Here is a 16,021-nt window from a genome sequence, read left to right as displayed (position 1 = left end):
GCTTCTCATGTTGGGCCAATTGTGACATTTTTGACAGGTTTTTGGCACAGCTTGTTGGGTTCCGAATGGGGTTCCTGCGGTGCATCCAGAACATGCTGCGTGGTCCGTTGAATGGCCTGTATGTCTTCACTAGTTCAGACTTAGTATCCAGTGTAAGGAACGGATTTTGGAGGAAGCTGGTTCTGTTAACAGCAACAATCTGCTAAACCTGCCTTTAGTGTCTTCTCTCTAAGATTTGTCCCCACACTTTGAAGTAGCCAGTAAGCAAGATGAAATTTTTCTTTCCCCTTTGCATTCACCACTTTCATAATATGTTTCCCAGGTCATACACATGAATAATTTTTAAAATGAATATTTGTCAGTTTGTTCTTTAATACTGCACAAATCATAAGCAAAACTTGCAAGTGTTGTTCTTCTTATCTTTAAAAAGCAAATACAGTGGTACCTCAGGTTACATACGCTTCCGGTTACAGACGCTTCAGGTTACAGACTCCGCTAACCCAGAAATAGTACGTCGGGTTAAGAACTTTGCTTCAGGATGAGAATAGAAATCGTGCTCCGGCGGCGCGGTGGCAGCAGGAGGCCCCATTAGCTAAAGAAGTTCTTCAGGTTAAGAACAGTCTCAGGTTAAGAACAGACCTCCAGAACGAATTAAATTCTTAACCCGAGGTACCACTGTACTTTTTTGTTTATCACTATCTGGGATTTTTCACTTTAATATGTTTTGTATCCTTCCTTTGCAGGATGGACGGCTGCGAATAAATGACCAGCTGATTGCAGTGAATGGGGAATCCCTGCTTGGAAAATCCAACCATGAAGCTATGGAGACCTTGAGGCGTTCCATGTCCATGGAAGGAAACATTCGTGGGATGATCCAGCTAGTGGTTCTCAGAAGGCTGGACAGGCAAACAGAAGCAGTATGCAAAGCATTTGTCTCTGTTTATGCATTTATGGGAGATGTGTCCATCATTGTGTAACAGCCGCTTTGAGGAGATGGGGCTGATTCGGTTGACATTGCTATTATTTTCCTTTGAAAATTCCTTTGGAATATTATTATTATAATAATATCCTCTTAGAACAAGAGCAACCAGTTAGTATTGACATTGGGCGCATAATAATAATAATAATAATAATAATAATAATAATAATAATATGTGGTCATGTGCGAGTCGATTGTGCCTAAGTGGGGAGGACACTTGTACCTTATGTACTAAGGCATAGTTTGTTATAACCATGGTTTGTTAAAAGAGCAAGTAACTAGCTTGCAGGTGACCCAAGAAACAGTGTCTTGCTTCTTCTAATGTTGGGTTGTCTCATCTACAAATATCTGGCTCCTATCCCCCCCAAAATTGTGGTGGTTAAGGACTGCCACTGTCTTAATATATTACCAGTTCTCCTATCATTGGCCAGCTGCAGACCCGCCCCCTCTAGCTCTTTGGGGACTCTACTTTTATCAACTCCAGTCTATTAATTCAATACATTGTCCTGTATACAGGATGGAACTTGGGGTATGAATGGTTTTGGAAAAAATAATTTACAAATTGTGAGAGGAGCTCCAGAATACAATTGCAACCCAAAACGATTGGGCAACCAAAGGAGGTGTTCTCCATTTAAGGGATGCTGGTGATGCTGTGGTCTAAACCACTGAGCCTCTTGGGCTTGCCGATCGGAAGGTCGGCGGTTCGAATCCCCGTGACTGGGTGAGCTCCCGTTGCTCTGTTCCGGCTCCTACCAACCTAGCAGTTCAAAAGCACGTCAAAGTGCAAGTATATAAATAGGTACCGCTCTGGCAGGAAGGTAAACGGCGTTTCTGTGTGATGCTCTGGTTTCACCTGAAGCGGCTTAGTCATGACTCGTAAAAACTGTCTGCGGACAAACGCTGGCTCCCTCAGCTTGAAAGTGAGATGAGCGCCACAATCCCATAGTCACCTTTGACTGTACTTAACTGTCCAGGGGTCCTTTACCTTTTACACTTCTCCATTTATGAATTTTTAGGCAAACAACCACCACTAAATTTATTGAAGTCTACCTGTTTTTTCAATAACTAAGCACTGTGGTTTAATAGGGGAGCACTAAATCTTACGCTTTACTCTGTTTACCATAATGTTTATATTGGAATAATAATAATAATAATAATAAAGTGTCCAGTAGCAGCTTAGAGACCAGCTGTTTGTTCTGTGTATATTGGAGAAACAGGACGAAATATCACATTGGGACATTTGTAATTCTTTTTTTTTTTTTAATAATTTTTATTAACTGGCCAATCACATCAAATTAAATCACATCACATAAATTCCAAATTACAAAGCCAAATTTTTAAATTTTGTTGGGGGAACCCATACTTCAAGATCCAAAGGGGGATTCAAATCATCTTCTTATTACTGCATTAATGTCCAAATCAGTCCCAATCAGTCCAAACAAAATTCATAGTTCTATCCAATCTTATCTTGGTGTTCCACATCATATCTTGTTCATATAATTTCTCTTTTTCCTTTACGATCTCTTCTGTTAGTCTCCTTAAGCCGATAAGCAAATGTAATAATCCTGTGTGAATTTCCTGTTCTTCCAATCTAAGTCCAGATGGTTTCCATATATCATCTCCTTCGTAGATAACGTCGCTCTTTCCATCATAAATTAGGCAGTTGTCACTCTTAAGTCCCACTGAGGAGTTAATCCATGATATGTAAACAACTCTGTTTCTCTCTTTCTCCTCCCAGACTCAAGGGCTATGACAGTGCCTCCCAAAATGGCGACGGCATTTTTAACTGCGTCATTCCAAAACTCTTAACTTTCCAGCTTCGGGACATTTGTAATTCTTACTTACTGTAGTGCAACAACAGGGGCTGTTCATGCAGAAGAATGGACCTAAGCGACCCTGTATCAGAATTAGCAACTGTACCTTTGATGTATAGTTGTGTTCAATTTTTATCAACAAATTAGGGTCCTGTTGGTCTTCTGAAACAGGATCAATGGCCTTCACTTACATTTTTTTTCTTCAGATTTACCAACACCCCACAGTTGAATATCCTATTGAAATCCTGTACTAAAAGCTGTTTGAGTCCCCCCCCCAAAAAATTATGACTATGTACGTATGAAATGCACCCACACTTCTAGCACGTTCTCTTCGAAGAATATACAACCAGCTCTTTATTGAATCAAACTCATTCTAAACAGAAATTAATTTTTATAGGATGTGCTTGCAGTTCAATTGTAATTCTATTTGCGGCTGAAGACTATAGCGAAATGGGGCATGACCCTTTCCCTTTTCCCTTACCTGCGCTACCTCCCTCCCTGCTGCATCCCAGCTTAGTACAGCAGGATATGTTTAAAAATCCATTATTTTCTTATTGGCTGGGACACTAATGGAACCTTTTCATGACAGCTCTGTTTCACTAGCTGAATGCTCTCTAATTAGGCAGCGTACTGATCAGTTGTTGAGCTATTGATTCTGTTGTTTATCAGACAGCTAGAAAAGCAGATTTCTCACCACCACCCCAGTTGCCGTTAATTTACAGCTGCCTCTCCTATAAGGTATGTGTGTTTAGTAATAGTTTGCCCCTGTGAGGTATTCAGAATTCTCCATATAAGAGAATTTGGGAGTTGTATTGCAAAGGTTTGAGAACAGAATCTGCTTTCAAAGAAAAAGTTGTTTTTTGGGGTGTCGGGTGGAATTCAGTGCCACTCTGTGATGAACACTCCCATCTGCACAAGCAATTGTAACTTGCCCCTTAGACATAGCTGTCAACTTACAGATTTGAAAATAAGGGACCAGCAGCCTCGAAAATAAGGGATCAGCAGCCAAAATAAGGGATCAACAATTACTTTGATAAAATACATATTTTGTTATGTGCAAATGGCTTTATATACTTATTAGGTCCATAAATTACCATATAGCATATATTCAACATAAAAAACAGCAACAATTTGTTGTTGACAAAGGACAGCTGGACATAGAAAGGGCCCCATTACCTTCAGTAGCTTATTTAAGGGACATCATCAATAAGGGACAGCAGCGGAACATGGCGCTGGGATGAGGGACTGTCCCGCCAAATAAGGGACGCTTGACAGCTATGCCCATAGAATGATTCCCCTCCCTGAGTACTGTTCTGGGGGTTCTCTTAAATCCCCTGGAGCCAATTTGGGGAGATGTGGTGGGAAAGGAGGTGGGAAGCCCCAGGTCAGCAATAAATCAAAATGGCATCAGTGCAATTCCCGTATTTTTCCATGTATAAGACACCCCCATGTATAAGGCGCCCACTATTTTGGAGGACTCCAAATTAAGGAAACACCCCTCAGCACTACCCATGTTTAAGATGAGCCCCAATTTTAACCTATTTTGTTGTTGTTAAAAAAACTAGTCATACATGGAAAAATACGGTAACTCTTCAAGGAAACCAGGTCCGCTCAGGAAGCCAGGCCTCGTGAGCACAGCAACTCATCCCGGTAGTTTTTACGCCTATCAGGCAGTTGTGGAGAGAGAAGATGCCTGCCCTTCCACAGTTGTCTAAGTCTCTTCCCCACCTCCCAGTCCTTCCCAAATCTGAGACTTTGCCTCCTTGCCTGTCTTTGCTCTGCCCTCTTCATATCACTGTCGGTTCTGGGGCACCAACAGGGAGAGGAGCTGGTCGCAGCAGGAGCGGGAGACCCCTTGGCTTCTTCAGCAATCTGCCACTTGGACCTCCTGCTCTCCAGCTTCTGATTCTGGACTGCTCCACAGACTCTTCCTGCTCACTAAACCCTGTTAACTCCTCAGCGTCTGAAATCTTGTCCTCCCACTAACCACTCATCATTTTCCCACCACCACTCCTTGGGCTCTGAGCCTTCTTCTCTTGGGCTTCCCCACCTGGCACCTCCAGAGAGCCAGTGTGGTGTAGTGGTTAGGAGCAGTGGACTCGTAATTTGGTGAACTGGGTTCGCGTCTCCGCTCCTCCACATGCAGCTGCTGGGTGACCTTGGGCTACTCACACTTCTGTGAAGTCTCTCAGCCCCACTCACCTCACAGAGTGTTTGTTGTGGGGGAGGAAAGGAAAGGAGATGGTTAGCCATTTTGAGACTCCTTTGGGTAGTGATTAAGTGGGATATCGAATCCAAACTCTTGTTCTTCTTCTTCCAACCGCTCCTCAGCATCCAGCCAGTCCATGACATTCCATTGTCCTCTTCTTTGTCTTACTCTACAGAATTGCTGAAAACTATCTGCTTGTCTCTTTTATTTCCCTCCCAATGTATTTGACTTCTTAGCTACAGTCTTTGTTTCATTCCCAATCTTAGGTTAATTGTTGTATTCTGTTCTCCTTCCAGACTGTCCAGGCTTGTATCACATTTTCCCCTACCTTCCAACTCCCCTCTGTTTTCTAACAATTTTTGAATTACGAGCCTATCAACAGCGACTTCTTTTTTATCAAATCAAATAAAACAAATGTGCAACACCTAATACATATTAGGTACTTTATTAACTGCTTGGGACATATGCGATCAAAATGCACAAAGGCAGACACGGACAAATAGTTACAGTGGGTTGGATCCAGACTAAGCTAATGTAATGTAATTTCCTCAGAAATCAGTCGGACTTAGGTCACGATTAATTTATCCCACTGATTTCAGAGGGAAACAAGTTCAACTAACCGTAGTTTGGCTGTGATTCCAACTCATTTTGAAATGGTCTAAAAGCTTTAATGAGAAATCATATATATATATATATAAAACCGCTGAAAGTAATTGCACCTTGAAAGCAAGATCTACTTCGCCTGTGAATTCAGATTTGCGAAATAGAGGCCAAGTTGGCATGTTTTTGCAAATAGTTTTGAATGAAGGCAAAGTGCTTTTAATAGACATGGATGTGAGGGAATCGTATTCAGGTTTTTTGTGTGGTTTTTTTTTTTTACAGTAGAACAGTTAATTAGTCCTTCAAAACTAATTCTGCTTAGTAAATTGTTTATTTTTACAAAGCAAATGTCAGAACGAATTTGGAATTGTTATTGATGAGCGAGAGGGAAACTTTGAAAAGCCAAAGGGTTTTGCCATTTACTTCCAAAGCCATTCTGGTGTGCATTCATTACAGAGCATATGTGGCAGCCACTGAGAGAAGGGAACCAGCTGGCTGTCAGAAAATTACCATTGGCACAGTTTTTCTTGTCTTGACAAGGCTACAAGCTGCCTTCACAGATGGAGTAATAATGCGAAGCCAGTTGTGGTCAGAAGAAACGCTATTCTGCATTCTGCTTTTGATGGGCATAATCAGGGACGGTGCCGAATATGCTCCGGTTTTCACTTTCAGGCCAAAAATTTGTTGTGGTAGAAATATTTTCCAAAAAAACCCACACATTTGGATTCTGTGAATATCCATCTTCTTTTCCCCAGTCCTAGTTGATGCCATTGTTTTTCCTGGACGCTGCTACTTCAGTGCTTATTGTTCCCCAAATGCCTTTTCTTTTCTGAATCACTCGTAGGTGATCACAGCTAATCAGGAATGGTGCCACAATATTATGTAGCCAATTATGTAGCCAGTTCTAACTGATGTCACTGATGGCAGGATAGCCATTCATGCTGTCTGCATGAATACAGTGGTACCTCAGGTTACAAACACCTCGGGTTACAAACTCCGCTAACCCAGAAGTAGTACCTTGGGTTACAAACTTTGCCCCAGGATGAGAACGGATATCGCGCGCCACCGGCGCGGCATCAGCAAGAGGCCCCATCAGCGAAAGCGCGTCTCAGGCTAAAAACAGTTTCGGGTTAAGAATGGACCTCCAGAACGAATTAAGTTCGTAACCCAAGGTACCACTGTAGTGTGTGTGTTTTGAATGAAGGCAGAAGGAATGAAGGAATGCCAAACGTAATCTGATGAAGGGGGCATTTTGTTGCAGAAAACATTTGCAAGGTGCTGGGCCTTGCAAGGCAAGGCTGAGATCCCCAACTCTGCGGTGAGGGTCCTTTTGGAGATTTAGAAAAAGGAACTTCACGTTTCCCCCCCACATCATGTTTCTTTACATAACACGCACACATTGTGCTTCACAATATATTGCCATGTTATGAAACTGTTACCATGATGTGGGCTTTAAACTGGATTTGGATGATGATGATGATGATAATAATAATAATAATAATAATAATAATAATAATAATAATAATAATAGTTTATTTATACCCCGCTTATCAGGCTGGGTTTCCACAGCCACTCTAGGCGGCTCCCAACAGAATATTAAAAATACAATACCAGCCTTACTAGGGAGGTAAAGGTAAAGGGAACCCTGACTATTAGGTCCAGTTGTGACCGACTCTGGGGTTGCGCCACTCCTCTTGCTTTACTGGCCGAGGGAGCCGGCGTACAGCTTCCGGATCATGTGGCCAGCATGACTAAGCCGCTTCTGGCGAACCAGAGCAGCGCACGGAAATGCCGTTTACCTTCCTGCTGGAGCGGTACCTATTTATCTACTTGCACTTGGATGTTCTTTCAAACTGCTAGGTTGGCAGGAGCAGGGACCGAGCAAAGGGAGCTCACCCCGTTGCGGGGATTCGAACCGCTGATGTTCTGATCGGCAAGTCCTAGGCTCTGTGGTTTAACCCACAGCGCCACCCACGTCCCTTACTAGGGAGAGCAATCCAGAAATGGGGCGCTACCGTAGAAAAGGCCCATTCTCATGTTGCTGCTCTCTGGACCTCTCGTGGTGGAGGCACACAAAAAAGGGCCTCGGATGATGATTCCAGGGTTTGAGTCAGTTCCCAGATTAAGACTGCAGTGACATCATACCACCTCATTTTAAGGGGCATTAAAGGACAGAAATATGGTGGCTTCCAACTTGAGGATTCTAAGGAGGAGGAGTAGCTCTGCCACAAAACAAGAAATGGCAAATAATGGGCAGAAGAAGTAGGTCAGTTATGTCCTTCTGCCCCCACGTCTTCTTTCTCGCAAATTGGAATTGAGAGAATTTATGGCTCAGCCTCAAGTGCAAAGAATGGGATTCTTGGATACAGTGGTACCTCAGGTTAAGTACTTAATTTGTTCCGGAGGTCCGTTCTTAACCTGAAACTGTTCTTAACCTGAAGCACCACTTTAGCTAATGGGGCCTCCCGCTGCTGCCATGTGATTTCTGTTCTCATCCTGAAGCAAAGTTCTTAACCCAAGGTACTGTTTCTGGGTTAGCGGAGTCTGTAACCTGAAGCGTATGTAACCTGAGGTACCACTGTATTTGCTGCAGTAATTGGGATCATTACCTAGTGGATTAAATTCTAGGACTCTTTTCAAGCTGGATGTCTCTTTGTTTCTTCATCAATGACTATTGATGCCTTCTTTTTTTTTAAAAAAAAAGGCTGTTTTACTGTTTTCAGCTCTGAGCATTGATAATATGCAATAAACACTTCATAAATAATGTACAAATTGAGTAGCAGATAGGGAGACTGGTATATTTAGTGTGATAGTTAGCCCTTTTTTACATCAATAAATGTGATCCGTCTTCCTCATAGGAGTCTGCTGTACCATTTCCAAAACTGGATCTTGAGGGAAACGTTAATTCTACAACCATTCCGAGACGGAGTGATGCTGCTGTCCAGTGTTTTGTATCCTGCTGCCCTCCGGAGAGGTTGAAAGGTGAGTGTTGCGCATCCTACTTTAACTTTTGCTTTAAACCTTTTGTGTGTGTGTGTGTGTTTGGTGGCGCTTTGTTTTCAGAAACTCTCCGACTTCGAAGGCAATTAATTAGAGTAAGTGCAGACGTGAAGATTTCAGGGAAGGTGGAAGAGCTGACTCAGACCCCGCAAATTAGATTCCTGGCACAAATTCCACTTTTTAAGTGACAGTTTCTAGCTTGCTGGCCCAACACATAAGACTGGATATAAAACAGTTACAGGTGGAAAGTGTAGCTGTAGTGTTTGTTTCCTACAGTTCTTCCACCTAAACATTAGGAAGAACTTCCTGACAGTAAGAGCTGTTTGACAGTGGAATTTGCTGCCAAGGAGTGTGGTGGAGTCTCCTACTTTGGAGGTCTTTAAGCAGAGGCTTGACAACCATATGTCAGGAGTGCTCTGATGGTGTTTCCTGCTTGGCAGGGGGTTGGACTCGATGGCCCTTGTGGTCTCTTCCAACTCTATGATTCTATGATTCTATGATTCATCCCTATGTTCTTAAACTTGTGTATCTGGTTTTAAGGCGGCACCCAGAGTTGCTTTTAGTGACTTATGGATGTATTCTTAGTTATTTGTTTTTAATATTTTGCGTGTATTGTTTGCTACTTTTCTAGAAAAAGAGGTGCCACAACTCACAACAAATGCCTCCCTTGTTCTCTTATAATGGCGATGGCATCCAACTGAGTTCTGGCTGAAAAAAAACCCCCTGTTGTTTGCTTTGTTAGATGTAACGCACCTTAAAAACTCTGAATTATATTATTATTATTCTATACAAAATACATAGAAGGGATGCGGGTGGCGCTGTGGGTTAAACCACAGAGCCTAGGACTTGCCAATCAGAAGGTTTGTGATTCAGATCCCCGCGACGGGGTGAGCTCCTGTTGCTCGGTCCCTGCTCCTGCCAACCTAGCAGTTCGAAAGCATGTCAAAGTGCAAGTAGATAAATAGGTACCTCTCCAGTGGTAAGGTAAACTGTGTTTCCGTTCACTGCTTTGGTTCGCCAGAAGCGGCTTAGTCATGCTGGCCACATGACCCAGAAGCTGTACACCGGCTCCCTTGGCCAGTAAAGCGAGATGAGCGCCGCAGCCTCAGAGTCGGTCACGACTGGACCTAATGGTCAGGGGTCCCTTTACCTTTACCTTACACAATACATAATACATAATAAAAACAAGAACAAAACAAACCAACAATCCCCTCCCGTTTCAATAACAGTTTGCTGAGTCTGCTCGCATAGACGTATGCAAGCCCAAACAAGGCAGTTCTTGGTCTTTTCCTTTTATTCACAGAAATTATTTATTTTTATTTACTACTGTAGCCGAACACACCTATCCAGCGTGGACCATATTGATACTGCCTGACCTCACGTTGGAGTTTTTGCAGCCAACCGCCATTCAGCGAAAACCGGTCTTAGGTTTTCTGTAGCTTTCTAGCCTGCATTGCAGTATGGGGAGAAGTAGGGAACCTTTGACTCTTCACAGGCTATTAGAGTACATATGGCAGGGCTTTAAATTCTTTGAATTGAGATATCAATAAATTAATATGAGTGTGAAGGTTGCAATTGTTCATATAGTTGTGTTGATTCAAAGGGTATTGAGCTACAGAGGTTAGCTTGCATTTATCCATAGATTGCAGATTCCAGCAGTATGGAATATAGAGAGATGAGCTCTAAAAAGTTGGCCATGTTTGCACATAACTCTAAGCCAATTATGTCTGAGCACAACCATCAGAAGCTGCTTGCTTTCCAGGGGGGTGACTGCAGCCATTTTGCTCCTCTCTGATTCTTTTAGTTCATTATGGTGTGGCAGCTATGTCAGGGTTTTACCGTATTTTTCGCTCTATAAGACACACTTTTTTCTTCCTAAAAAGTAAGGGGAAATGTCTGTGCGTCTTATGGAACGAATGCATGGTCCCTGGAGCCAAATTGCCCAGGGGCGAAAAGCAGATCATGCTTCTTTTTTTTCTTTTGAAAGAGGGAAGTGGGTGTTGAAACAAAGCTGCTGATCGCAAGCGATCGGAAGCGAGATAAGGGACGCTAGCAATAAAGGAGGCTGCCTGGGAGGGGGGAGGTAAAGACAGCAAACTTGCAAGGAGAGGAGACAGGAAGACTCAATCAATGAGGAGAGAAATTGGAAGAAAAGGAGGAGCAAAAAACTGCTCCAGCTAAGGAAAGGGCACTAAGGCAAACAAGAGGGAAGGGGGTATTGAAAGGAAGCAGCTGATTGGTGGGATCGGGAGAGAGATAAGGGACGCTAGTGGAGGCTGCCTAGGAGGGGGGAGGTAAAAGCCCATGGATCCTCTGGATTTTTACATTGGGTCACCCCAAATTCACCATCAGATCACATAGCATGTGGCCACAGCATGAACCACAAAAATCATACATCCACTGTTTCGTTCAGAATAGTTTTTTTCTCATTTTCCTCCTCTAGAAACAAGGTGCATCTTATGGTCAGGTGTGTCTTATGGAGCGAAAAATATGGTAACTTACAGGAGGGTGGTTCCAACCTCCCAGACTTCAACACAGAACCTGGGGGCCGCACACTGAATTAAACTTCCATATCGTAAAGTGTTTGCAATATAGTTAATATGTGTAATATCCAACTCACTTTGAGTTTTAAAAGAAATCTAATATTCATGCAAAGGAGAAAATATATAGATTTTTATTTAAAAAAAACACTGCTAAATGATATCTTTTAAAAAAACAACAAAAAACAAATCTGCTTTGCCTATGGGTAGTTGAAAAAAAGAATCTTTAAAATCCAATACTGAAATGCGGGCATTCAGTCTATTTTTATATGAATAATCTAATACTTGCCACCCAGAGGTCCTCAGTTTGTTCCTCTGCCAAACTGTTGTGCAGAGACAGCATTTTTTTTTTTTAGTACAACCTCTTCAAAGAAGTCTTACTTCAGTGCCAGCAATTTCACATTTCTGTTGCTGAAAGATTACTGGAATCTGCCTCATCAGAAGGTTTGTAACTTCCCAAAAAAATTACCAGTCTGCCAAGGGATTTGCTGTCATCTTTGTGGCTAAGTAACAGGTTTTTGTTCTAATGTTTGCCCTAAGAAATGGCTCTGGAAATTAAGTGTAAGCAAGAATACATTACAGAGAGAAATGTTACTTCATACCAAGGCCGTGAATCAAATAAAGGATTTTAGTTGGTTAATCATCTACCACATAAGCAATTCATTAATGATTACATTTAAATATGTATGTTATCCTCCCCTCATAATAAGGTGGCTTTTTCAGATGTTAAGGTGAGTATAAGAAAACACAGAATTCACTTCTTCTTTTCTAAGCCATTCATTCATTCTAGAATATAAGGATATATTGAATATTTTTCTTCTTCGTTGTCTATTAGTCAATACACTGGAATGGAAATAGCATATCTTTAACTTGCAGTTCTGCTATTAAAACTGGTTCCCACAGATTAATCAACTAAAGCTTTGGTTGATTGATCTACCAACTGAAAATGACTACAGTTTGCAATCCTCATTATAAAGGCAAAAAAAATTCCAGCCTCTGTTTCATTGGGCTACAGTCATGCTATTAATGCCAGATATCATTAATTCAGATTAATTTATGCATACAGGAAGTCCCATTGTGTCAGCACACTTCATTTTGCCCCCTACTGGCTTGCCTTGACCGAAAAAACAAACAGGACTGTCGTGCATTTAGGACCTATTAATATGATGTATTAGCATTAATATTTCCAAAATATCTACATCCATTTCTGTATGTTTAAGTTAATGACCACTTTCCTCTTTTGTAGAGAGGGTCTTCAATTTCTCCAGAAGCTCCCGTTTCATTTTCAAATTACTTCAGCTCCATATCAAACCACTTGATTATAGTGATAAATCACAGATTGAAATAGGTTCTGGTATACAGTTTTAGCTCAGGATAACAGATAATATAAATAAGCCTTAGGTCATGAATAAAAGTTTTTGTATAATGGTTTATGAACGCGTCTGCCTGTGGCAACCAGAAATTTAATTCTGGCAACCAGCAGAGAAAGACTTTCATATACGCTCAAGTATACATGAGTGGTAAATGTTTTTAAAGCGACTAGCAACACAGATAGAGTTCCTCCTACAAATCTGCTATAAAAGTTGTTTAGATTATGGGGTGGTAGTCAATGAAGTTTTACTAAGAGTAGGCCCATTGAAATTAATGAACCTAACTTACTTAGGTACATTAATTTCCGTAAGTCTACTTTGGGTAAAACTTAGTTGAATGCATGATGTGCATTTAATATAACAGAAGAATTGCATCCTCCTTTACCTCATATGCTAGCTTGCTAAGGCTTTATTTTTCCTCTTTTTTAAAAATATTTTTTATTGAATGATTTTATGTTACAAAAAACAATACAGCCATACTACCACTAAATATAATTAAGAAATAAAAATTACATACATCGATATTTAGTTTGTTATTTGTTATTTACCATCTTATTTTTCCAAGAACACGGTGGCAAGGTCTGTAGGTGAAACTGTGTTAGTCTTAAAGGTAAAGGGACCCCTGACCATTAGGTCCAGTTGCAGATGACTCTGGGGTGGTGGCGCTCATCTCGCTTTATTGGCTGAGGGAGCTGGCATATACCTTACGGGTTTCCCCAGCCAATCTGGGCGGCTTCCAACAAAGCATTAAAATAACAGTAGTCTGTTAAACATTAAAAGCTTCCCTAAAGAGGGCTGCCTTCAGATGTCTTCTAAAAATCTGGTAGTTGTTCTTCTCTTTGACATCTGGTGGGAGGGCGTTTCACAGGGCAGGTGCCACTACCGAGAAGTCCCTCTGCCTGGTTCCCTGCAACTTCACTCAGTGTCTGTGCAGAATGATGGGGGTGGAGACACTCCTTCAGGTATACTGGACCGAGGCCCTTTAGGGCTTTAAAGGTCAGCACCAACACTTTGAATTGTGCTTTGAAACGTACTGGGAGCCAATGTAGGTCTTTCAAGACTGGTGTTATATGGTCTCGGCGGCCGCGCCCAGTCACCAGTCTAGCTGCCGCATTCTGGATTAGTTGTAGTTTCCGGCTCACCTTCAAAGGTAGCCCCACGTAGAGCGCATTGCAGTAGTCCTAGCAGGAGATAACTAGAGCATGCACCACTCTGGCGAGACAGTCTGCAGGCAGGGAGGGTCTCAGCCTGCGTACCAGATGGAGCTGGTAAACAGCTGCCCTGGACACAGAATTGACCTGCGCCTCCATGGACAGCTGTGAGTCCAAAATGACTCCCAGGCTGCGCACCTGGTCCTTCAGGGGCACAGTTACCCCATTCAGGACCAGGACAATCCTTCCTTGGAGGTTTTTAAGCAGAGGTTGGATGGCCATCTGTCATGGAGGTTGTAATAGATGACCCTTGGGTCTACAATTCTATAAATCTATGGCCTAGCCCCAATTTGTAGATAAGGAAGAGAGAGAAAATAAATGCCCAGACAAATGCTTAGAAAAGATAACGGCCTGTTGGTGTGCTGCAGCTATGCACCTATTGAATGTTTTATTCAATCCTTAGTTCAGCGTATGTTTGGTGTGTGAGAGACTATCTGCTGAAATTAATAAAACCAATATAAACTTTGACTCTATTCTACCATAAGGAGGATTTCAATATGTTTATCTTTAATTATGCATGTTCAAATGGAAAAATCAGGTCTTTTGAAAATCCTAAGGGATGCATTTTCTGCTTGGTGTAATTTTAATTCTAGTTTGGCTAGTTTGGAGATTTTTTATAATTTGTTATTAGTTTCAAGAGACACGCGGGTTCGGTTCTTGATCAGCAAACAGACGTAATATATTTGTGGTGCCGTAGTTTATTACTCCTCCTCTCCCCACTTTAATTTCAGAGCTTTATACATCTGAGAGTGGCATTGCTGAAAATGAAATCCCACCCCCTTTGCCTCCACATCCTTCTGATGAGCTGCTTGCAGATTATAATCAAAGGTTTGAAACTGCTTACTATTTATAACTTTATTTTTGGTGATAGGAATGCTTATCCTACATGGTATGTAAAAAAGCCCACATGTTGCTTTATGACATTTAATTTGCATCAGAACACATTTATTTCTTGCTTAGATGTGGTAGTTTTTTTCTAATCTTCAAGGGTTATTATGGTATACATTAGCACCAACATTATCTTCGGTTGAGGCTAATAATGTCCCCCACTTTGCTGATATTCTTGAATGGGGTTTGAAACTGGTTCAGAATCTTAGTTAAGTGAAATGATTCATAGATGGTATTTAACTGAGTTGGTTGGCTAAGATTTATAAAACAGAATCAGATATGTGTTGGAAGTGTAAAGAAGTTGAGGGAATGTTTTTTCGCATGTGTTGGACATGTAAAAAGGTAAAAGTGTATTAGGAAATGATTTATCATGAATTGAAAAAAAAGTTTAAAACTACTTTCCCCCCCAAAACAGAGTCCTTTTTGTTGGGAATAAGTCAGACAGAAATTTCTAGGTGTCAGAAACAGTGGTGTAGTGTGAGTTGTCAGCACCCGGGGCAAGGCAAGTAATTTGCGCCCCCTAACCCGGGGCAAGGCAAGTAATTTGTGCCCCTCCAACCCCTAACCTGCCGCTTGCCCGGAGGAGGAGGGGGGCAGAGAGGCGAGGAAAATGCAACATGGCCCAGCAGCTACAGCAGCAGCGGCGGAGGCGGAACTGTGAGGAGGGGCTGCCTGGCGCGTCCTCCGCGGCCCTGACGCGCGGGGACCGTGGCGAGCTCTGAGAGCCGCTGCCTGCCGGACGCCTTCAGCCCGGACGCGCGCACAGCTCGTCAGTTCCGCGAGACATGGGGCTCTGCTACAGCCTGCGCCCGAGGCTCTTCGGCGACTCCGGAGGCAGCGAGCGCGCCCCCCCCCCCAGATGTTGTGCCCGGTGCGGCTGGCCCCCCTTGCACCCCCACGCTACGCCACTGGTCAGAAAAGGTTATTTATGTATGTAACAGCTGCAGCCCATGCAGAAGCCGAATCCCAAGTTTATGTAGGGTGGTAGGCACAGACAGAAGCAGAGTCATATCTGTCTGCATACCTTTTCATTGCAATCTCTCAGGCATGCCCAAATCCCCAAGTGTGACTCTGGTCTAATGTTCTTCCAATGACAATTTTCCTTTTCCCCCCCATTTTCCGTAATTTTATTAAGTTTTCCAATTTTATATTCAACAGAATCAACCTTATCACAAAAAGAATATGTAAATCCCAATCTCCCTGCCCACCCACTTCCCTTCCATGACTTCCCTCAACCTCCTTTTTTGGTTCTTTAAATATTTGCTTCTCCTGCCTATTGTGTTCTACCTTAATTTAGCTAAATATTGTTGCATCCTTATCAATTTTATACCATTCCCCCCCAAAAAAATTTCATCTTACGCTTCGTTCTTTCCCCAATTGTTGCACCTTGACTTTTATGTTTGTTTTCTT

General features: G+C 42.3%; 1 protein-coding gene and 1 long non-coding RNA gene across 3 annotated transcripts in view; one reads left to right on the top strand and one right to left on the bottom strand.

Moving 5' to 3' along the window:
• Positions 1-16,021, top strand: part of PARD3B (par-3 family cell polarity regulator beta) — a 579,832-nt gene that overhangs the window by 228,216 nt on the left and 335,595 nt on the right. For both annotated transcript variants that reach the window (XM_083472433.1, XM_083472434.1), the window contains exons 12-14: positions 744-917; positions 8,461-8,584; positions 14,455-14,551. In XM_083472433.1, the coding sequence (XP_083328559.1) occupies positions 744-917; positions 8,461-8,584; positions 14,455-14,551 (395 nt within the window). The remainder of the gene's footprint in view (positions 1-743; positions 918-8,460; positions 8,585-14,454; positions 14,552-16,021) is intronic.
• Positions 1-16,021, bottom strand: part of LOC310693554 — a 278,269-nt gene that overhangs the window by 130,109 nt on the left and 132,139 nt on the right. The window lies entirely within an intron of this gene.

Source organism: Podarcis liolepis, assembly GCF_965112155.1.
Source record: "Podarcis liolepis genome assembly, chromosome: 1".
Classification (NCBI taxonomy): Eukaryota; Metazoa; Chordata; class Lepidosauria; order Squamata; family Lacertidae; genus Podarcis; species Podarcis liolepis.
The sequence above is the reverse complement of the archived record's forward strand: the minus strand, read 5'-3'. Positions and strand labels throughout refer to the sequence as shown.